Source organism: Stegodyphus dumicola, chromosome 4 (assembly GCF_044657685.1).
Source record: "Stegodyphus dumicola isolate Sdum_Otavi_A_Nest chromosome 4, ASM4465768v1".
In the NCBI taxonomy this organism is placed as follows: Eukaryota; Metazoa; Arthropoda; class Arachnida; order Araneae; family Eresidae; genus Stegodyphus; species Stegodyphus dumicola.
Window position 1 is genome coordinate 100,778,934 of NC_140771.1, and position 25,671 is coordinate 100,804,604.

At 31.1% G+C, this 25,671-nt stretch overlaps 1 protein-coding gene across 8 annotated transcripts; it reads right to left on the minus strand.

Annotated features, from left to right (window-relative positions):
- Positions 1 to 1,138: 1,138 nt before the first annotated feature.
- On the minus strand, positions 1,139 to 25,022 carry LOC118185564 (uncharacterized). Of its 8 annotated transcripts, XR_015040728.1 has the most exons (4): positions 24,859 to 25,005; positions 16,108 to 16,262; positions 6,282 to 6,332; positions 1,139 to 1,371 (listed from the first exon to the last, which is right to left on the minus strand). XR_015040728.1 is itself a non-coding variant. In XM_085815272.1 (3 exons), exons 2-3 carry the CDS (start codon positions 16,112 to 16,114, stop codon positions 9,958 to 9,960), a joined length of 1,254 nt encoding a protein of 417 aa, XP_085671398.1. In that variant the 5' UTR covers positions 16,115 to 16,262; positions 24,895 to 25,022; the 3' UTR covers positions 6,313 to 9,957. The 8 variants fall into 8 exon arrangements, 6 of the variants coding, with proteins under 6 accessions (XP_085671398.1, XP_085671400.1, XP_085671397.1 ...); XM_085815272.1 differs by lacking the exon at positions 1,139 to 1,371 and having other exon boundaries at positions 6,313 to 11,204; positions 24,895 to 25,022; XM_085815274.1 differs by lacking the exon at positions 1,139 to 1,371 and having other exon boundaries at positions 6,313 to 11,204; positions 24,927 to 25,020.
- Between the last annotated feature and the right edge of the window lie 649 nt (positions 25,023 to 25,671).

A 25,671-nucleotide genomic window follows, 5' to 3' on the forward strand; every position in this document is an offset into this window, starting at 1 on the left:
AGAAAAAATGTATTGGTGTTTCGATAAGGACATTTCTATTCCTGTTGTACGAGAATTGATATCACGTTTGCAGTACAGGAATATAAAGCAGAATTTGCATTTGACAATAGTCAAATTGACAATACTGATAAGTTATATGAGATGAGACCGTATCTAAACTTACTAAATATCACCACTTTTTACTACTGGAAATATACACTTTTAGATTTCGGACACGAGAATGCATTATTCCTTTTGCAAGCTCCTATTGAGAGCGTAGATTTAGCCAGAAATAGATCAGCAACAGGAAGATCTAGTAAATTCAGCATTCAAAAACCATTACATGGAGATGGTAGACATTTTATCGTAAAGTCCGTTGATAACAAAAGACTTTTTTGTAAAGAGTACCATAGCTAGACTGTTTATAGATGTAAAGTATGTAATTTAGCTTTACATCATGATTGTAATCATGCTTTTCATGCTTGAATCTTTCAAATGAAATAATCTGCATTTGCAAACGAAATACAATGTATATTTTAATATTAAATTAATTACAAGTAAAGTAATTTGTAGATTTATAAAACGTAATACAGCTAAAACGTAATCCTGCGCTCCACTCAAAAGAAGCATCACACGAGTACAATCCTACTCGCTAAACATTTGTAGTTTTTTTTCTGCTGACGTTGCGCGAACGCAACACTCACTTTTTCCACAGGTAAGAGCATTTTTTTAATTTTCGATGTAAATTTATGTTATAAATGCTTAATTTAATATTTGTTATTATTTTCAAGAGAAAAGAAACATTCCTTGTAGTTTTGGTGGTTAATGGGTTAAGAAAATCATGAATATAAAATAGCAAAAAAAAATTTTTTTTTAATTTTAATTTAATTTAATTTTTATAAATTAGACCATATTTTGGTTGTTAAAAAAAATCAAACTACAATTGAAAACACAGAGCTGTAGAGGAATAAAGAAAATATGTTACAAATAATGCATTATAATAATTCATTCTAAAGAAAAACAAATTTAAAAATTATGACAAATACAGATCTTTACTATATCATAAAAAGATAAAATATGTACAATTATAAATAAAATTTTCAGAATCGATTTCTTTCTATGTAAACACCATAAAAATTACACTTAAAAAAATTATCAATATTTAGGAGTTTTCCATACTTTAGTGTTGTAAAAAAAATTCCAAAAGAAACAGAAGCGATTTAGAAATGATTTTGCACGATAACACATTTACTATCTTACAAATAAATGTAGATATACAGTTTTTAGTATTAAAGCACAGTGTTAATAAACACAAATATAATTAATTTTTGTATCATAGCTGCCAACCTTGAAGTATAAAAAACTAGGAGGTTTTCAAACTGCACAGCGGCACTATTAAAAAAAAAAAAAAAAAAAAAAAAAAAAAAAACTCAATCACCTTTTTAATGCATAACTGGAGCTATCAAATTATTTATGATTCTGATGTGAAATATATTAATACTTAATTCGATATTCTAAGTTATATGTTATTAAAGTTTTCATATTTATTTTGTGTTAAAAGTACTTTAAATTAACTTTAAAAGTTATAAATTAACTTTAAAAGTTAATTTAAAGTACATTTAAACACAAAATAAAATTAATAATCAATGTACATTCTATTTTCTATTGTTCAGATATCCTTAGTTATGCACTGTATATAAATGAAAAACAAAATTAAATACAAATATTAACTGATTAATTATTGGTTGAATCTTCAGATAAAGTTCTGCAGATGTCTACAAAAGAATTAGATAATTCAGATTAAAAAAAAGTCTAGTTTAAAAAAAAAAATATGCCGAAAATCATTAGGAGGGATGAAATTTGCATGATTTAGGTTTCAGTAATTCATTTAATTTCCTTCACTGCTGAAAAACACTTTCCTCGGTATGTTTCTCTTACACAAACGAATTAATGTGAGAACTCTGTCATCATTTTATTTTAATCAAATTGCTTGTATGGGAGAAAAAAACTACTGATGCAGTTATGGAGAAAGATATTTAGTTTCCAGGATTGCACATTCATCTGAAGTTTACATTACTAAAATCAAAAATTCTTTTCAGATTTTTTTTCTGAATTCACATTTATAACCAAATAATTGGTAAGGATAATATCAGAAGTTTTTGGTTTCTTTGGCTAGTAACAAAATTCATCAATATAACATCTAACTCCTGATATAGCAAAAAAAAAAAAAAAAAAAACTGTAGCATATAACTAGATAAGGTAAAAATAAATATTTTTAAAATATTAATATATGAATTTTTTAAAATTATTTTTTTACAACAACAAACTTAATTCAATTAAATAGATAAAAAATATGAGTTTTTTAATGTTTATATTTGAAGCGGAAAAGAGCACATCTTTAATATTAGTAGTTATTCAAATTAAATGCTCTAAAAACAAATTCAGATAAGTTTCCAAATTTAGCTTTATTTATGACCTAACAGGGAAAAAAAATTGCTATTTAAGTTTCAAAATACATGCCTATGGAAAAACAGACTGTCAAGTTTAGTTATACATGATATCTAGCAAAGGCATCTCTAACCTCAGAATTAAAAATCTCGAAAAATAAAGATCAGTAGAAGAATATGACAAGTGGTTTTTGTGTGTGAAAGTTGTAAAAATGTTTTACAGAAGTTATGAAATAATAGTTACAAGAGCTGCCAATAGTGGCACTGCAAATGCAATACACAGTTCACATAAATAGCACTCAGTTCTGCCATTGAAACGTGAAAGGTGGTACTGAAGGAAAAGGTGTTTCTGGTACTGGAATACCAAAGGCTAGAACACAATCCTAACAAGGCATAGTTTTAAAACACGATTTAATATTCTCAAGTGATCTGATGTGAAAACTCTTTGCAAGCTCTTTGCCAAACTCCAATGGACAGGCAGCATAGCTGATGATCTGGGATGGAATGTTAGTTGCAGGCAAACTGTAGTTACTCATGAAAATGCTGCCACAGTTTCTGAAATTATTCAGCAAAATCCAAGGAAATCTGTCTGAAGAACTGCACCACAGACTGGTTTGAAGTGATCCAGTTTACAAAAACTTATGAGAAGCAGCCTAGACATGTTTCCATTCAAAATCCAAAGTCACCAGGCTATACCCGTATGAGCGTGTGACAAAGAGCTGACTTTGCGATCCAGATTCTTACAAGGATTGATAATGGACGATTTAATGATGGCTCTATCTAGTTCACAGATAAAACACACTTCCACCTGAATGGATTTGTAAATACAAATTTTATTTACAAAATTACTGGTGATTTGGGGGTTTTAAAAAAACTCCATTAATGTGAAGCAGAACCACTGCATCTTCCCAAATCTATTGTTTAGGCTGCTGCAGTAAGCAGCAGAGGCATTACTAGCTCTTTTTTCATGCGAGAAAAAAATTAATGTTACGTTGGAATTTTGGAACATTTTCTCACCACACAGGTTAGAGGATTTAACCAGGCACTGACTTGTTTATGCAGGATGCAGCCCCACCACATCACACCTAACAGGTGCTTCATTTTTTTATGAAATACTTCAAGAATAGACAGACTGCACTAGATTATTGCAAATTTACTTGTGCAAGCATGGATGGGTCTCCATATTCACCTAATCTGACTCCTAATGACTACTTTTTGTGATGCACATTGAAAGACACTGTTTACCAGAACCATCCCATCATTTTTTAAACGAGTTTGAATCGTCAATCTATGTGGTATCTGAATGCATTTCCGTTGAGATACAAGATGTGATCACAAATTTCATTGTTTGTTTGTGCCACCTCTGTACTGCAAGTGGTGGATGTTTAAAAAATATTGTGATGTGACTGCAAAGACTGCTTGCAGAGGGCGTGTTTATTTATGCATGTTGATACAAGCTATACAATGTACAGTGCCATCTATCAGCAGCTTTTGTATAACAATCTTAGAACTTTTGCAATAAATATACCACTTGTTATATTCCTCTATAGATCATAGTTTTCATGATTTTTAATTTTGGAATCAGGGACTCCTTTGCTGGACACCCTATCTTCTGATAGCATATGCAAAAATTTGTATCTGCATGTGCTTTATGGGCCAGTGTTGTAAGGATCTTAAGTTTTACTAACGTTTATTTTATTTTAAATCTTTACTATCACGTCTTATTTTCTACTTCCGGCCAGAATTATAAGCGTTAATGTATTTATGCAAAGTTTGTCTGGCGAACGCCAAGTACTTAAGTTGTGGCTTTTTGCCAAGCGAAAGAGAGAAGAAGCAGTTAGTCGAAGCAGGCCGCTTACCTTAGAAGTTTTACTCAGTTGCTGGTTGCCTTCCAGGCCAGAGGTTTAATCCTCTTGATAACTTTAAACGTATTGTAGTGTTCACAGTTCTCTGTACTACATATGGCTTCCTGTTAATATAAGGCCAATCTTCCACGTTTATTATTTTAAAGTTAAATTAGAGTTTAGTTTTATTTTTATATTTTTACGTTTAGACCACAAGTAGTGGGTCTTTGTATTCCGAAGTACGGAAGTTATTGTAAATAGAGAAAAATAAAGGGTTTTGTATACCCTTCTTGTGTATCCTGTCTACTTCCCACAGTTATTGAACATAGCTTTAGTAAGCTCTCTGTTCCCAGTCAGGTCCTTGCATGTTCCCGAAGAAAGTAAGACAGAACATTGAACCTGATAGTGTGACCAAGCACAATAGATGGAAATGGTCTACATGGAATTTTGTATATTCTTAGGTTACAGTTTACTCTCAGATGCATACTTTTCTTCATTTACATTCCCACTTGATCAAAATAGATATAATGGTAGTTACTCATTACCAGATATTATTTAGTACAGTCAAAAGTCGTTAATCCGGATTCGTCGGGACTTTGGCGATTCCGGATTATAGATCATCAGTTTAAATCGCGTAGGATGGCATGCAGAAATTCTAAAATTAAAAATATGAAACCGTAATTTATGAAATAAGGAACAATTATGATCTAAAGGGTATCTAAATTTACAAAAAAAAAAAAAGCTTAATATTTATTTGTTTACTTTATTAAACATTTCTTTCAATGTAAGTTGTTTCGTTTTATGTGATAATACTTTCTCTTTAATTCTATAAACAGACATAATTTTTTGTTCACTTACAAAGTTCCGCTGTTCAAGTCCCGTTAATTGCTGTGCCGAGAATACCGACTAACTTGTCAATCGAAATTTTTTCGTTTTCACTAACCTGTCTGTCACATTCTTCATGTCTTTATCCATTTTTTGCAGCAATTCCACTTTTGTTTGATGGACATCGAAACATACTTTCGTTTTGTATGATCCTTTGGGAGCTCCAGAATCAAAAATTCTATTTGACATAATCGAAAGTTCAAGTTTACTTTTTTAGTATTGCTCTTACAGTCTGCAAAAAATAATAAGCTGGATCCAATTTGAAAATTAAGGAACAACGCAATCATCAACATTAACTGAAATAGATAATTATATAATTTTAGCTTACACCGTCCGTTATACATAAAACGCGAACGTGAAAACGTATTCTGCGCTTGCGCACACGCAAATGCGCAGTCATAAGAGGTCTTACGCGCACGCGTAAACGCTTATGCGCATGTGTCAATGCGGAGCATGCGCAGAAAGTTTTTAGCTTTGAGGTCCGGATTATAGATCATTCCGAATTATGGGTGTCCGAATTAACGACTTTTGACTGTATATATTTTGGTATTCTTGCAGCAGGTGACCTACTTCCAGTGAACCATGACAAAACCAAATAAACTGATAACATTACTATACTAAACCATGTGAAAAGAGGGAGTACGTGAATAAATAAATAAAAAATACAAAGAAATTATATGTACTTATTTTTTTTACACTGCCAGAAGGAAGAGGTTCATCATTGTACTTTAAAAACATTAAAAAGCAATTCAAGCAATCTTTTTTTTGGCATCTGTCAGTTGAAACACTCCCATTTCACATCTGTCAGTAGATCATTTTACTACTGTAATCAGATATAAAATAACACTGATAGCCATCCCTAATTTTGTATTCATAAAAACACTGTCCTTGCATCTCTCAACTCTCAGTTTTTCCTCATTGTTTACAGATTGCCATCACAATTTAGAAAAGTGGTACTCCTCTCATATGCTATACAATTATTTGTTTATAATGGCTCCATAGAGATTCTATCATCTAAGTGCTGACAGCATCAATAACATTTGTCTGATGATTTACTATCAGATAGGTATATCATGTGAGTCATAAAAAAGAATAAAGAAAGGCAAAAAAAGGATATATTGGTTACCTGTTAGACAGACATAGACATAATCCAGTACATTATCTGTTGCAAGAATATCTTTATTTCATTGTTTCCATCACATACAAGTAAAAAAAAAATGTATTTATCTCCATCATTTCTTAAAACAATATACATATAAAACATGTATTGCATTTCTTCACAGTTCTGCTATTTTTTAGCTAGGCTTAATACGGAAATCTTTTAATTTAATACATACAAAATATACTGTAGAATACAATTTACTCAACATTTTATAATACAGTATAAAAGTTAGTATACGGTATATTTTATTACTACTATATTTAATGTAAGTAATGTCTGACTGTGATTATTTACAGATGTGTCACATGACCATCTTGCTTCATATAATATTTTACTGTTATCCATGTAAAAAATCTTGGAACATACTACTTGTGGGCATGAGGACTTTAGTGTATATATATTAAAATATTTAATAATTTTTAACAAACCTACATAATAATTCTTCAAAATAACTATGCTCTCTCTTTTCAAATAATAGTTTCAAAATAACTATGCTCTCTCTTTTCAAATAATAGTAGCATTTAGTAAAAGTAGTGAAAAAATGCACAGTTTTTAATTTTCAGCTGGAACTTTTTAATATGTTAATATAATTGATTGATTATACCTTTTAATATAAATTTCTATTTTTCTTAACTATTATTCATTTATCTGCAAAATATTAAAGAGTTTAAAAAATTATAATGAACGATGATTTATAATCCTGTAACCAGAATTATTAAATGAACAATACCTCTGGAACTTTCCAATCAATAGCAAATTCTGACTTTTCATCAAGCAAAACTTATGCTTTACAGGTTATGAATGTTATTTATGATACTTCAATAAAATTTCATGTACATGTACAGGAAATCCTTGCCAAATACCGGGAGGGGGGGGTATGTCATTAACACACTGTGTGTACGAGAAAATTAGGCATAGTTCAGATTAAGAAAGTATATATAATTTATATAAACGTACATATTATTGTAATTAAAAGAAGAAAATGACCCAAATATTAATTAAAAGGATTTCTAGTACAATATGTAGGTACATGATACAATTATTTTTTTTTAATTGCTGGTGATTTTTGCTTCAGACAATGTCCAAACTCATTAAACATTTCATTTGCGGTGAGGAGAACAAAATTTATCAATACATCTCATAAAGTCTCCTTATCTTTCTTTATTATGATCAACTTATATTAAAAAATCAGATATTTTCAGTGCCTTTTTGAACACTTCATTTACTTTCTTGTATATTTATCCTGTGTACAAGACCTAGTATATAATGTTACTGTATCGTTATCTTTGAACACTACCACAGCTTTCAACATCATTTGGTGTCATAAGATTATCCAATTCTTCATTTGTCATTTTACAATCATCATTCTTGACTAATTCTTTGATTTCTCCTTCTTCCATATCTGAAAATCCTTTGGTGCCTATGGCTTTTTCAATTTGTATGATAGCCTTGGCTTCATTTTCAATCGATGGAAATTTTTTTAAACTGTTGACAATTTCTGGCCAGCACTAATGCTAGCAAGCATTAATTGTTGATGAATTCACTTATTCCCATATAAGTTTAATTCTTTCTATGCAGTACTTTATGTTGAATTGATTCCAAAATATATTGTTAGTATGTTCTGCTTTCCCTTCCCCTAAAGCTTTATTTTCAGGTAAACATGTCTGTTGTAATAGGCTTTGAATGTTTTAATGACTTCTTGATGATTGGTTGAATTAAGGAAGTGATGTTTGGTAGAAAAAATAAAACCTCTACATTTAGATGCTATGAGAACTTTAGTTTAGAAAAAGAAGCTTTTAGAAAAGAAAAAGCTTTTTAGAAAGCTTAAGTTTTACTGTTCAAAATAATGTTTGACTTCTTTAGTTTAGTTTATGTGATTACGGCAAAGTTTCGAGGGCTATCTGCCTTATGGGACAGATGCCTTCATGAAGGAGTTTTTAAGGGAATTGGCTCATATACACGTTACACATGAGAAAAGCCATGAAAACGCTCATGCAGCCAGCTTGTTCATGGGATTCGAACCTTGGACTGAACTACCCGCGTTCAGTGACTTCAACATTCAGCCACTTCTTTAACCCTCTCACTGCGTACTTTTTTTTTTTTTTTTATCAAAATAGGTTCAAAAATTTCATATTTTTTTATTAAATATTTCAAATCTACATATATTTTAGAGTTAAAATACACAAAAATTTTTTGTAAAAGAGTTTTTTTTCAATATAGATGTAGATCATAGAAAAAAGTTGTCAGAATACTAAAATTGAAGAATAATGATATAAAAGGAAAATTTTGAAAATTAACATTGGTTAAATTATGATTTATTTTATAAAATACCAAGGTAAAACATATACAGTACAAAGTCCGTAATCCGGACATCCATTATCCGGAATGATCTATAATTCGGACCTCAAAGCCACAAACTTACACATGCGCATTTAATGCATGCGTCCACTACGCACGCGCGTAAAGCCAGTAAAGCGCTTACACATGCACGCTTCCAATAGTAAAGAAAGTGACAGAGAGGTTATTGAAAATGAAAAAATTTTGATTGACAAGTTAGTCGGTATTCTTGACGCAGCAATTAAATGATTTGAACAGTGGATCCTTGTAACTGAACAAGAAATTATGTCTGTTTATAGAATTAAAGCGAAAGTATTAGCACAAAAAACGAAGCAACTTAAACAACTTACATTGAGAGAAATGTTTAATAAAGTAAACAATATTAAGCTTTTCTTTTTTGTAAATTTTGATACCCTTTAAATCATAACTGCTCTTTATTTCATAAATTACGGTTTCATATTTTTAATTGTATAATTTCTGCATGCCATTTTACCAGATTTAAATTGATAATCTATAATTCGGAAAAAACCCTAATCTGGAATCGCCGAAGTCCCGACAAGTCCGAATTATGGACTTTGTACTGTATACTATATATTATATATATCAATTTTTTCAATCAATCAAAACATATGTATCAATTTTGCACCACTGTTAAACATTTTCAATAGAAACTGAATTTTCAGATTCATCACTATCTGCAGAGGAATCTGAGAAAATCTCATCAGTTTTTCTATAACTATCTTCAATATACTTGAAATCAGAGTCAGAACTACCATCAGTGTTGGAAATATCGTCAGGAATATAGGTTATATAACTCGCGAAACGCTTCCTGCCGGACAGCTTTGAACTCTGAAAAGCGCGCGCAAAATGCTACATTACGTATTCTTGTATATTTGTCAGAAATGCGGATAACTAATGCCATCTGTTAGGCCACATCTAAATAAACAATTAAAAATCACAGAAAAGCCGAAAGGAAACCTTGAACAGGGAAAGACGGGTTGCACAGTTAAACAAATGGCAAATTTCATCCCCACGGAAATCACGGTTGTGCAAATTTTGCTAATTCTACGCTCGTCGTAAAATGCACAGCGAGAGAGTTAATAAGTAAATTTTCAAACCAGGCATAAAAGAGAACTATCGCAAGGCGGCTGATACTCTGCAGCATACCATATACAACTAAAATTTTTGCAATGAACAAATTAAATGGGGAGAATAACGATAATGTATATATACAAAATCATGTTTCACAAGTCCGCATTCAGCAAGGGTTTACTGTACAATTTTAGATACATTTTTTTTTTAATTAAACAATTTTTCCTGAGAAAAATTTCTCAGATGGCTTAGAATGCATTAACATGTGCCTCTCATATCTTTTTAAAGTATTAAAAGAACATCCACATATATTGCAAGTTTGATGTTTTAATGATGTATCATCTTGTGTATGTGTTAACAAATGTATCCTCAGAGTATTTGCTTGGCTATAATTCTTATTACAAATTAGGCACTGATAAGGACATTCTCCAGTGTGTGTACGCCGATGCCTATTATAATTACTCAAAAATTTAAAACTTTTTGAACAAGTGCTACAAGTATACGGCCTTTCAGTACCATGAGTTATCAAATGCTGTTTTAAAGAAAATGCAGATTTGAAAGAATTTCCACATGAGCTGCACGCATATGGTCGATAGTTCTGATGGATTGTTAAGTGTTTCTTTAAAGTTCTAGCAGTTTTAAATCTATTCCCACAGTCTTCACATAAATAAGGTCTAAATTCTGAATGTATCAGAGCGTGCTGTTTTAGTGAAGCAGCAGACTTGAAAGCAGACCCACAAATTTCACATGCATAAGGACGATGGTCATTATGAGTGGCCATATGCTGTCGCAAACCATGAGATGTTTTGAATTTTCCATCACACTGCTCACAAGAAAATGGCCGTTCCTGGGAGTGGCTCAAAAGGTGCTTTTTTAAATTACCAGCTGATTTACATTTATGCTTACAAACATCACAAGTAAAAGATGAAGATTTTATGTGTTCTTGACTTTTAGTTTTTTTATCATTATGCTCTTTAATATGTAGCTCATGGAAAACAACATGGCTAACTAACTGTTCGGAATTTTTAAAAACTGCATCACAGAGTATACACAGAAAAATTCCATTTTCAGTTTGTTTACCTTGATAAATACAGTTGGAACAAAATGAAGAATTATTCAATCTTGTGTTTTGTCTACAAGATAGACAAGGTTCCAAAACAAGTTTTATCTTGTCTGTGTGAATTTCTTTATGTTTTGTCAAGTTCCAGTTATGAATGAACGTTTTACCACAGATTTCACATTGATAACGTCGTTCTTTGGTATGTACAAACCTATGTTTGCGCAATACAGATTTGTCTGAGAATGAGCGGTCACACAGCTGACAAGTATATGGCCTTTCTTTATGAGAAGAAATATGTTTCTTTAAAAATTTAATATCAAAAAACTTTTCTCCACAAAAATAACAATGGTGTCCTTTTGACTTTTTCTTCATAGATTGTGCAGATTCAGATTCCATGACTGTCTGTTAAAACAACAAATTATTATAATTTAAAAAAAACTTAAAAATGTTGGAGTATATATTTAGTATAAATAAAAACAAAATTTTCAAATTAAAATACAACATATATACGTAATGATGCAGATTTAGTTCTTGTAATAATATAATAGCCAGCAAATTCCAGAGAAAATTCTGTACTTGAAATATAATTTTATTTTCTGATCTTCATATATTGAGCACATTAAAAAAAATTAAGTTAGGGTGGAAAAATAGAAAGTAAATGAAAGAAGCAGAAAGTAGGCTATCACACAAAGCTTAAAATCTACATATTTTAAATGCTGTCAGAGGAACAATAAAAACAAATTATGTTAGTAGGATGCATTTAAAGTAGAGAGGTCAGTTCGTATAACAGAGCAATTTAATATTATTTTATTACTTGTTTGTATGAAGTAAAAAAAGTATTGTAATCACTAAAAAATTCAGGTCTCATTTTCAAAGGAAATATTCATCTTAATTGTTCTTGAATCCATTTGGAAAATTCTTTGCCTGACTTCTGTATGTATAAACAGTTTTCAAAATGGATTTTCAAAATGAAAACAGGACTGTTTTCCAAAATGGATTCAAAAGGGACTTTTTTTTTTTACATCTGTACATACATATGTATGTATGTTATCTCGCATAACTCAAAAAGGATTAGCTGTAGAACATTAAAATTCTGTATATGGAACTGCTATAACAAACATCTAGTTATGTGCCTCCTTTGTATTGCAATCAGCAGTACTAAGCACAGATATTTCATAATCGTTGGTCATAGTCATATACTTCCAATTACAGAAGGGTTTTAGATGACGAAAATATTCATGTTTTTGGCAATGTCAAATTAAAAAAAACAACAACAACAAGTAACAAAATTCTATAAAATAATAAAATCTAATGAATCTACGTACATAATAATAGTTTACCTATGTTTATACATCTAGCAATATTTAATATCAGTTTATAATTGTAAATATATAATAATATTTCATAACAGTTTATTGTTATAAATTAAAACAATATTTAATTTCAGTTCTTTGTTGCAGCAAAAAGTGTGTATAATTTAATAGGACACGCAGGAAAATCATTGGTATCCACATTAGATTTTTAGGTATTATTCCGTTTTGAGGACGGTAAAAAATTGCAGCAAAATTGTATGTGCAAAAGCACCAAATCTAGCAAACGCGCCCATTTAATGGCGCGCCAAATCTAGCATATGCGCTGATTTCAGATTACGTAAGTTTATATAATTCAATATTTCTCAAGATGCCATTGAAATACTAGTTTAATTTTAAATCCTTTTTTGATATCCTATGTATTTTACAATTTGGGAATTGCCCATGACGAAAAGTCTGCAATAGAATTTTGGGTAAAGTGCAGAATCACTCACTGCTTGACGCGTTTTCACATACTCGGTGTCCATGTACACATCGACCTATTTTCACTTTAAAAGAAAATCCCAGAATTGCACAAAAATAGCACTGCGCACACCCTTGACTTTATCTATGTACACATCGACCTATTTTCACTTAAAAAGTAACAGAAAATTGACAAAAATCCAATTGTTTTTACCATTGTAAAAAGTGGCAAACAAATAAGTGGGCGATTCTGCACTTTACCGAGAATTTTTTCAAAGAAAAGGCATCATTCATTATAGAAAATTATGTTTGAACAACCAACGTGATGAAACTATGCTTTAGTGATAAGTCAGTAGCGAAATAGCGATGCAGGCATCCATTCAGTAATGTTTAGCAATTTTTATATAAATTATAATAATGATCTGAAATAGTTATTTACTCCTATGCTTCCATTCAGTCATGTTTAGCCTTTTTTATATAAATTATAATAATAAAAAAGTATTATATGAAATTAACCTTTCACCTAAAGTAAAACATCAATCTTAGATAGTTATTTACTATTATACTTCCTTTCTTGCGTTATGGTTGCCGCAATTATTTTTGGCAGCACTGGCATCAACAATAGTTTGGCGATATTTTACGGCCCTCAAAACCGAATAGTACTGATTTTTATTATTGGTTATTAAAATGTTGTTATGAAAACCACTTATTAAAGGATTTCACTTTCACATGTGCTTTTATGTAGGCCTGTGTGTTACTACTATCGCATTATAGAACAGTAGCTAGTAGTATACAACAAACAATGTTTAACTGATCTTACTCCCACTCATCAATATGTCATAAATATGTTAACACGGCACAGTTAACAAAAAAACTCGGCAGTCCCTTGTAAATAACTCTGAAGGGATTCTGAATGCTTGCATATGAATAGAAATTATTTACATTGTGTCCCAGTTGATAATAAATAGGTAAGTTTAGACTATTTAACCCTTTAAAGGGAACTGGTATACAAACTGCTATTTTTAACCTATTTATTTCAATTTTTTAACCTCCTAAAAATGGTAACTTTTTTTTACACTAAAAGCTGTAATCATAAGTTTCTAGTGTTTTCTTTTGATTCTAAATGGCAGCATTATCCTAGGAAACACAATATTTTGCAGTTATGAAATTAATATACTTCGTTCCAAGATAATTATGTTTGAAGAATCATCAATTCTATTGGAGGGAAAGAAAAAATTCGAAATCTGCAAATATATGACGTATACATGCTTAATCTTATATATTTACTTTATTTCAGTCAGAAGTGATAATTAGCAGAAGATTATTTATATGATTTTAAAACCGGTATGTAATATATACCTGTGTCCATACAGAGGGTACCACGCCAATAGATGGCAGCACCAGTCTTCTCCTTTTCTACTCTGTGAGACGATAGAATTTCATTATTTATAGCAGTTTAAGATGTAATAATTTTTTATGATTAATTTACAAGTTGTTTAGGATTCAAAATTATGTTCATTAAAGGATAGGAAGTTTACTGACCCTGCGCTAGGACTGAATACAAGTATATTAATTTATTTTTATTCTTTGTTTATTCCACTCGAGTTTTATTTGTCTATGTTTAGCTAAATTTTTTTAAATTTCAGCACTTCAACCTTCCCCAGGAGAAAGACCCATCGATTTCAAAATTGTTGTCTGGCATCAAAATTGTTTGTTATGCTAGAAGCTACGATCATGACAAAGTGATGACTGAATGGTCAGACAGCTTTCACAGTGAGATTGTGCCACTGACAAGCCCAATGCTAATGGTTCAAGCTAAAATATTTCATGAAGAAATGAACTTAAAACCTGAGGGTACATATTCGACAGGTTGGTTAACCAAATTCAAAAATTGCCATGGTATAAGGCAATTAAAATTTTCAGGTGAAAAAGCTTCAGCTGATACTGAAGCTGCTGAACTATTTACAGATGAATTCTTTGAACTCATTACTAGTGAAAAATTATCTCCAGAACAAATTTACAACGCTGATGAAACCGGTCTTTTCTGGCTGCCAATATGTACTGCAAAATACCTTGGCACCCTCTACAAGGGAAAAAAAAAAAAAAAAAAAAGGCTCCTATTGGTGTCAAAGATTCCAAAGTGAGATTAACAATTTTAACATAAGCTAATGCTACCAGAATGCACAAGCATCAACTTTTTGTAATTGGAAAAATACACAACCTCAAGCATTTAAAGAAGTAAAGATTTTCCTTGTTATATATCGTGCAAACAAAACAGCATGGATGACACAAGCGTTAATGAATGATTGGTTTGAAAATCATTTCATACCTGAGGCTCAGCAACATCTAAATCCAGTTAGTTTCCCTGATGACACAAAAACTATCCTGATTGCAGACAACTGTTCGGCTTATATGTCACTTAAAGTTTTAGTGAAAGATAATGTATCCATATCATTCTTTCCTTTAAATTGTACGTCCATCATTCAGCCTAAGGATATCAAAATAGTGTGCACACTGAAATGCAAATATAAAGTAGCATTTTTAAAAACCATATTGAATTTCTTGAATAACGGCAAGCCTATTCAAGAATTTTTGAAATATTTTAGCATAAAAATCTGCTGCATGGAGCATTGCCAGATCGTGGGAGGATGTGTCTCCAGATACTTTGAAAAATGCTTAGCATAATTTATGGCTATCTACCATATTTCATGGTGAGAATGATGAAGATGATAGCCATAAATCTAAAGATTTTTGGATATCACAAATAAAAGGTGAAATTTTCCAATTAATGCATTTTGTAAAGAAATGTAATGTAATGCTTCAGTGGTAATAAATGAAGATTATATAACAGAAGTTTTTCATTACAATGGCAATGCCCAAATCATCAGTTAATCAATGGACAGCAAAATCTGTAGTAATGTTCTAGATCTAGAAAATGCTGCTACTGATAGTGAAAGAGTAACAGAAAGGTTACTGAAAATGAAAATATTCTGATTGACAAGTTAGTCAGAGTTCTCGATACTGCATTTACAGAACTTCAGAAATGAAACTTTGTAACTGAAAAAGAAATTTATGTCTGTTTATAGAATTAAAGAAAAAGTATCAGCATAAAAAATGAAGCAACTTAAACAACTTACATTGAGAGAAATGTTTAATAAAGTAAATACATTTTTTTTGTAAACATTGATACCCTTTAGATCATAATTTCATTATTCATTATTTTATAAATTATGATTTCGTATATTTAATTTTATAACTTCTACATGCCATTTTACTAGATTTAAATTGATGATCTAATATCTGGAAAAATCCCAAATCTGGAATCGCCAAAGTCCCAACGAGTCCACATTTCATACTCACTGTATACACAGTTTGGCCACTTGGGGACTTAATGGGCAGGACTTCCAACATGAATTCCAGTGATAACAATCAACATGATTCAAAAGAATTCCAAAGATGCCATTAACTGTCATCACAATACATAGCATTTATTGCATAAAAAATGGAAAGTAACTAAAATTCAACTGACCCAACATCTTTAATTAATGGCTGAACTGTTGCTTTTCCTTTTACATCCATCCAGATTGATATTTCCCTTGTTGGAAACTGAAAGTCTTGTTCTATCTGTTGGTCAATTTCATTTCAACAATTATTGTATTCTCACTTCTTACAATTAAACACCGCCTGTAAAAATTTTTAAAAAGAAAAAGAAATTGTTATGAAATTTTTACATAAATTATTAGATGTACTAAAAAATTAAACTGATATAAATTTGAAAGCATGGGTTATACACAGACTCATTACTAGGACTTTTGTCACATGGTGTATTCTCTGCAGTTCATGAATTTTGTTGTTTCCTTAAATTAAAAAAAAGGCTCTGATGTATACATCAGGCTCCTAGTTATACATCCCAGCAACTATTCCAATGGCACCATGAAGATAAATAAGAACTATTGCTTTTAAATCATAAGAAAATTATTATAAACATAACACTTTAACTAATAAAATATTTAACAAATTAACCAATTTCACAAATAGTGATTCAACTAAACAAATATTTATCAGTCTCTACACACACACATGCATGCATGAAAACAGCAATGTGTATTAAAACAAGCTCCACACATATCCATGAAAATAGCAACATGCACGTAACACGTCTGGCTATCAAATTTGTCTTTTTAATTGAAAATTGAATTTATAAAACCAAGTCTTTACACAGTTGACACTTTATCTACCTGCTGCAAATTTTTAACCATATTTATACACTATTCTACAACAGACATTTCCCTTTGAACTATGCAGCTACTTTAATATTAAATTTCGAAACAGAAAAGTCCTTTTACAATTTATGGAAAGTAAATACAGAATGAAAAGACAATGATGAACAGATAAAAATTTTGAAAGTTTTCAGATTTTATATTACACCCAAAGGGGCCTTTTTAAACATTTTATGTTACCTTTATTTATTAAATATCATCATCAATTTATTAAATATTGCACTTAAACCACAAAATTCAATTCCACAACAATATCGAAAAATAATTTTTAAATGAGCATATCTTTAAAATTCTCGATACACAGTCTCGCACACTGGACATGAAAATGTTTTTTTCCCCTCCATACAGAGTTGCCATTGGTCGCTTTGAAATCATTGAGTTTCTTAATTAACAACTCATAAATATTATAAATGCTTTATAAAATGTGAAATAGTCAATGTCATATATAATAAAACAAATTCCAAATTAGAGCTTCCAGATGCCCATATTTGGTGGAGGATTACGTTATTCAAAATTTGATGGGTCTACGTACCATTGTTTTATCACAATGTGAGAAATATACATATACACTTATGCAGATTTTTAATTATTTAATTTCTTTAAATATAACACAGGGCAATAATATTTGGTAGCAACAGTTTGAAAAGTGAATCAACGCAAAATGCCAAAACGATATTAATATCCCTTCTGGGATTAAAAAAAAAAATCTTATATCCAAACACAAGCAAGAAACATAAACTTAGTTTAGAAATTTCAAAACTAATGTTTTTAAAACCAAAATATAAAATTTTATTTGTAAAATAATTCATCTGTTTAATAAAACGCATATTATAATCTAATTTTCATATAATTCATCACCAAATTTCTCACTGTTTACATGTAAATCAATATAACTTAATTTTTTCATAAATACTTTTATCAGTAACTAGCGCTGTGGAGTCAGTAGGGAAAATGACCGACTTCAACTCCTGGAATTTTAAAGACTCCGACTCGACTCCCTCACATATATATATACAGTACAAAGTCGTTAATCCGGACTCGTCGGGACTTTGGCGATTCCGGATTATAGATCACCAATTTTAATCTGGTAAGATGACATGCAGAAATTATAAAATTAAAAATATGAAATCGTAATTTATGAAATAAAAAACAATTATGATCTAAAGGGTATCAAAATTTACAAAAAAAAATGTTTAATATTTATTTGTTTACTTTATTAAGCATTTCTTTCAATATAAGTTATTTAAGTTGCTTCGTTTTATGTGCTAATACTTTCTCTTTAATTCTATAAACAGACATAATTTCTTGTTCAGTTACAAAGTTCCGCTGTTCAAGTCCTGTAATTGCTGCGCCGAGAATACCGACTAACTTGTCAATCGAAATTTTTTCCTTTTCACTAACCTCTCTGTCACTTTGTTCATGCCTTTATCCATTTCTTGCAGCAATTCCACTTTTTGCTTGATGGACATCGAAATATGCTTTTGCTTTGTAGATCCTTTGGCAGCTCCAGAATCGGAAATTCTTTTTGACATAATTGAAAGTTCAAGCTTACTTTTTATAAAATTGCTCTAACAGTCTGGAGAAAATAATAAGCCGGACCCAATTAGAAGATTAAGGAACAATGCTATCTGCAATATTAACTGAAATAGATAATTAGATAATTTTAGCCTAGCTTATACTGTCTGTTATACATTAAATGCGCATGCATAAACGTATTATGCACATGCATAAACGCCATGCTTGTGCAGAAAGTTTGTAACTTTGAGGTCCGGATTATGGACATCCAGATTAAAGACTTTGTACTGTATATATATGTAAACATATACACATGGGTTACAGCTTTTTTCTTTTAATATAAAAGAAATAATAGATGCTACAGAAAAAATTTATGGTATAGCAAATTATTTATATTAATTAGCATTTATTATGAAATGGAAAAACTGGCATTAGTTATTTTTAAGGAACAGTATAGCTTCGGCAAGACCTTCTTTGTTGGAGGGCCATAGATCCAATTTGATAAACTTCAGAGCTGAGAAGTCTTTCCACACTAACTTGAGTAGGTGAAAGAGCTGTTACTGTTAGGGCTACTTCTTTTAACTTTTCACGATAGATTTTTTAGAAGTTCTAAAAGAGATGTCTTACAAGGGCAATCATATTTCTCTATTTCTTCAAAAAGCATGTAGAAATCTTGTTCGTATTTTTTCATTTTTACATCTAAAGGCTCTTGGTTCTTTATTTTCATTCGCTTTGCCTTAGCCTTTTCAATATTAACCAAAAGTATTTCTCAAAATCAAATTCATCTTTGGAAGAGGATGATATAGACTCAATTGCAATGTCTGCAGTTTGATTCTTCTGATTCGAATTCCTCAATTGTTCTGAGAATAATTTCATTCTTAATGAAATGTTAATTATATTAATTAAATGAAAGTTCATTATTTAATTAATTTAATGAAAATTAATTAGATTAATGAATAGTTTCGGCCATTAATTAATGAAAATTAGATTAATTAATTTAATGAAAGTTCATAGATGGCTTTCATTGCCTTTTCAATTTGTTTGTCAGCCAAGAAAATTCTGTGTTTCGGATCTACATATATTCAACCCAGCAACATCTCATTGTCTAGCAAACTAGTTTCTCTTTACTTAATTGAAGAAATGGTTCCTTCTACAATAAACCCTCCATTTCAGAAAGAACAAACATCAAATTCTTCCGTTCTCACCTCCTATCAATTCTTCAGATTGCATAGTTCCTTCTACAATAAACCCTCCATTTCGGAAAGAACAAACATAAAATTCTTCCATTCTCACCTCCTATCAATTCTTCAGATTGCAGCTTTTTTTGTGGCTATATATGGTGTAAAAAGAAGAGTTTCCAATTCTGCAAGATCATTCCACAGTCTTTCTGTTAGTGAAACATTAGGGTTATCTGCATCTTCTAAAAACGTTCTTAATTCTAACAACCTGTTTATCATCAAATACATACTTCCTTATTGTGTTCCTTGATCAATAATTGCTCCTTTTCCTGCTTGCTTCTTAAGAATGGCATCAATTTTGGAAGTTCTTGCTGCTATTGCTGCTTACCTAAATTTACCAGTGAGATTTGTAACTCAATGAATCAGTTTAATCACTAATGGCAAATATCACATCTATCCTCCTCCCCTATATTTATTTATTAATATGTCAATAGAATAGAAAATTACTATTTTTTAATGTATATACTCCATAAATAAAAACAAGAACTCTGCTTGTCATAATTATTTTTTTCATTTCAAATTCAAATTGTCCTACAAAAAGGAGTCCGAGTGGATCTGTTTTCAGTGACTCCAGCTCCGACTCCTTTTACCCTAAAATCTGCCCGACTCCGATTTCGACTCCACAGCCCTGTCAGTAACAAAACACATTGAAACTAACAACCAAAGCAATTTATTGAAATTTTAAGGATTTTAAGGATGAAGCAAAGTTTACATTCTATTCATAACTGTTTGTATAATTATCACCACTTAAAGGTAGGAAAAACTACCTCTGCTTGTCATTAGAAATTAAAAAATTATTAATACATAAAAAGATTGAATAAACAGCTTAGTCTGTTATTAGTAGCATTAGCAGTCCAGTGCCATACAATTTCCTTATCAACTTGATACATTTTTTGCTCATTTGACAGCTAATTTAATACAGCAACCTTTCAAACAAATGTTTTATTTCTTGAGAACTAATTTTTTTGGGGAGAAGTCCAACTACAAGAGATAGCATGGCATACAGGTAAAAGTGGGTGGGACACCAGAATTTCACCATAGGTTATACAAGTTTAATCCCACCGAACTGCACAGCTCTACCCCAATTTTGAAAGAGAATATCTGGGAGGAGACAGTCTCAGATTTCCAACCCCTCTTCCCTTACAACCACTCACTCAAGAGGACATTCGCTTCACCGGATATTTTAAGTATCCCCTTGCCACACAGATTCTTTATGCTCACAAACATCATTCTCCAGGTAACTCAAACCCGGTCCCATCAGTACGACAGTCAGTATCACTAAACCATTTGGGTGACTACAATCATATACATACACACAAATTAGCATTTCTTATTCTTCGATTAGTTTAAAACATATACAGTCAAAAGTCGTTAATTCGGACACCCATAATTCGGAATGATCTATAATCCGGACATCAAAACTAAAAACTTTCTGCGCATGCGCCACGTTGACACATGCGCAGAGGCGTTCACGCGTGCGTGTAAGACCTTTTACGACTGCGCATATGAGTGTGCGTAAGTGCAGAATACGTTTTCGCGTGCGCATTTTATGTATAATGAACGTATAAGCTAAAATTATCTAATTATCTATTTCAGTTAATGTTGATGATCGCGTTGTTCCTTAATTTTCGAATTGGATCCGGCTTATTATTTTTTGCAGACTGTAAGAGCAATTTTATAAAAGTAAGCTTAAACTTTCGATTATATCAAATAGAATTTCCGATATATATTTGTTAATATGTAAAGGATCTAAAGCGAAAGTATGTTTTGAAATCCGAAATCTGTTTATCATTTTCACGCTGCTCGGCGGCGGGCGCGTAATGAATTGGAAGTTGATTTGTCAACACTATCCTTATCTTCAGCGCAGATGTTTTTATTTTATTTGGCTTATAATTCCTCACCAAATGTAGTATTTCATTTCGATATGCTCCGTCTTTGATATGATTTAAAACAAGTTCCTCGTCATTATAATTCGCTTCCGATAGCGAAGAAAAGTGACAGAGATTATTGAAAACAAAAAAATTTCGATTGACAAATTAGTCGATGTTCTTGACACAGCAATTATAGGACTTGAACGGCGGAACTTTGTAACTGAACAAGAAATTATGTCTGTTTAATAGAATTAAAGAGAAAGTATTATCACATGAAACGAAGCAAAACTTAAACAACTTACATTGAAAGAAATGTTTAATAAAGTAAACAAATAAATATTAAGCTTTTTCTTTTTGCAAATTTTGATACCCTTTAGATCATAATTGTTCTTTATTTCATAAATTACGGTTTCATATTTTTAATTTTGGAATTTCTGCGTGCCATCTTACGAGATTTAAACTGATGATCTATAATCCGGAAAAATCGATAATCCGGAATCGCCGAAGTCCCGACGAGTCCGGATTATCGACTTTTGACTGTATTTGTGAAAGAGGTGTAATCAATGTTATTTACAACTATTTAATTTTCATGTTATTTATAAAGATTTACTTAAATAATTTCTTCAAGGGTTCAGTTTATTTCTGCATTTACCATTTTATTTCACTTAGACAGAATTTCGGTGAAGTAAGTACACAGTCAGTGATTAAATCACCAAGAATCTGATAGCATTAATACTATCAAACAAACAGGTCCTTTTTCCTTGTATTATGTAAATATTCTATACTTTCATTAAGAAATCTTCCATTTTCAGTACACCATGAATTGGGTTTTGGCTCTTTCTAGCACATCAAAGACACCTTTCTCGATGCTATCTTCCTATCTACCACTGTGTAGTCACTCATGCACAACTCATCCATAATAAACTGATTCAACATTTATTACTCCAACAAATATGTCAGTTGAAGGATCAGACTCGCACATATTTGTCCCTCAGAAAACCAAGAGCCCTTTCTTTAAAACTCCTTCAGACCTCCTGCTTGAAAAGACCTGCAGATCTATTGCATATCTTCTTCCAACTAATTTCATTCTAGTAATTTTCCACACATGACACTCGTCCACATTCGAAATCAAGCCAAAATTCATGCATTTAGCCCTTACCTTGTAACTGAATAATTCCATGTGTTCAATTCTTTTGACACCAACCATTTTCCCCATACAATTATCCACAAAAAGCACAGTAAAATGAAGAATATTAAAAAAGCCCAAACGGTTTTTGCAGCTTGACATAATTTCAGTAAAAATGCAATATTGCCAGATTTGGCAAGATTTTGCAACTTGGTGACAATGGTCCAGGATCTCCAGTCCAGCAAAGTACTACATCAAAATGCTATTACTTAAAGAAATATATAAAGAAAAAATGCAAGAATACAAAAGCAAAATAACTACTCGTCTGAAAAACAACTAACACATGAGAAAAATCGGCTAATCTTTAGAATATGGTAACAGGTAGTTTGGCGACATTTTGGTAAGGCGATAAAGGTTACTAGCTAGGACTTTAGCAATAATCTGAAAAGTACACAGTTCGATCACAGATTATTTTGTCTCAGAGAAATGAGAGATTGAGACATGTAATGTGACATTTTCCGGAAAATTCTGATCGTGATTTTAGCTCATAAGCACTTAGAAATAATTTTCGCTGCTAAAGTGCAGAATCGCCCGCTTATTTGTTTGGCACTTTTTACAAGAGTAAGAAGAATTGGATTTTGTCAATTTTCTTTGACTTTTTAAGATAAAATAGGTCGATGTGTACATAGATAAAGTCAAGAGTGTGCGCAATGCCATTTTTGTGCAGTTCTGGGATTTTTTTTAAGGGAAAATAGGTCGATGTGTACATGGATACCGTGTATGTGCAATTCTTAAAAACGCGGCAAGCAGGTACTCTCAATTTCGCACCTAATCTTCGTCGTAATTAAGCATTTTTTTCCCATAAAAGCTCTAGTATAAGCGTAATTCGGCTAGCAGATTTTTAGAAAAAATGTTGAGTTAAAAAAAAAAAAAAAAAAAAAAATGCCTTTATTTTGTGAAAACAAAATGGCGTCCAAAACAAAACTAGCAGGTTGCTGTAGTATGGTTGGTCGCCAAAAAATCGCTAAGTTACCATAATGTAAAGATTCACCGAAAAATCTAATGACAATTAATTTAGCTATTCAAATAAACCACTAAAGACACCTCAGTTAGCCAATATAGCTAGATTACAAAGTGGCTTTAACCTGTGCATGAAAATGCAAAATCAATTCACTGCTTCAAAATATCAAAGTGATCATATTTGGTACACTTATCACCCATCCAAAAAAGTCCCCAAGCAGTGGGTTGGTTTAGTTTGGTTTATTTAGACATGGCAAAGCACTCAAGAGCTATCTGCCTAGGGAGGGGGTAAGAGAAACTGGCTTATAATACACATTACACATTACACATAGAGAAAACCACGAAAACGCATACGTGGCCAGCCTGCTCACCGGAATTCAAACCCTGAACCGAACTACCAGTGTTTAGCGACTTAAATGCTTGCCGCTGGTGGACGCCAAGCAGTAGGCTAAAGCACATTCAAACCGAAATCGCATATAACAATCTTCTCGATATACAGAAATACACGATTTCGCAGAATAAATATGAGGGTAAAAGTTTACAGTTGGGTGCCCCTTGTTTTTTTGGTGATTCTTTTTTGATGCCAAGTTCGGCACGAGGAAGGTACAATTTCATAATGACCGCAACACAGAACCAAAATAAAAAGTCAAAGAATTGCACAAACTCCGTGTCCATGTACACATCGATCTATTTTCACTTAAAAAAAAAAAAAAAAAAAAAAAAAAACGGAGAATTTCACAAACTAGACATTGCGAGCTGCCTTAACTTTACCTACGTACACCTCGATCTATTTTCACTTAAAAAAAATTAGGAAGCTAAAACAAAGTTAAAACTATCATGATATCCAGACATAAGTTTTCATCGCCAAAATTAAACAAAATTTGTCGCTAATCGAAGGGGCACCCAATTCTACACTAGAGCCAACATGGAGTAACAAAAATTTAAGAAAACTTATAATAATAAATAAAATCTTATTAATAAATCTATAAAATATCGCATTTATCATTATTAGTTGTAAAAAAAGATAAAAGTTTAAAGAAGTTGTTTATTCATTTTTAAAACAAATTTTCGTGAATGCGTTCATTTTTCCAACCATAAAAAATCTGCGAATGGTAATTATTATTTAATATATATTTGCAATATTGAAAGCGAAAGACATAGATTTTAACTTTAAATAATATAATAAATGAAGGTGAAGCATGATTATTCTGACAAAAAAGTTATATATACCATATACCAAAAACACTTATTTACATATACACTTGCTTTTAATATATTAATAAAAACTTGATGCACACTTAATCAGCAAATTCACATCATACAAATCAGTTCGCCAATATCATATCATTCAAAACATAACTTTCCGATAGGTTGCCAGATATCTTCAATTTCGTTTTTCTTGCTTGGAATCCATTTGAAAGGCTCATTGCCAGCTGACACCGAAAATGGAATACTAACAGCAGCCAAAGAAATAATAAGAGTATTACAGCATGCATAAATATTACAGTATGCACAAATACATTTGCAAAATTTATTTATTCTTCTATATCGCAAGTGGTTGCAACAAAATCTCCTTAGATAGACATAGACAAAAAAGCACTTAAATTACATCCTCCAACAGCTCAATATGTTCTAAATAGTTTAGGAATTAAGTAATTACTGCGATTAAATAACATCGACTTTATTACTAGATTACCGTAGTGAAATTCCAAAATGCATTTTGTAATTATAAAAGACTATGAGGGTTTAACTTATGATGGGAGAATTTTTACCAGGGCTGCTGAGAATTCTCTTTTAAGGTTTTTATTTTTGAAGATACTGATTTGTATTAAAGTTAAATGACTCAAAGAGGCTATTAAAACCTATAAAAGCAATTTATTTTTAGAATAAATTATTTTTTATAAATTTAAAACACATTTATTCTGTTCTGTTATTAAGTAACATCGGTAAGCTATTTCTCCCCTGCGTCTAGGTTGTTCTCCAAAGAACATCCGCAAATAACTGCAAAACTAGTAATATTTATTATTATTCATTGTATTTATT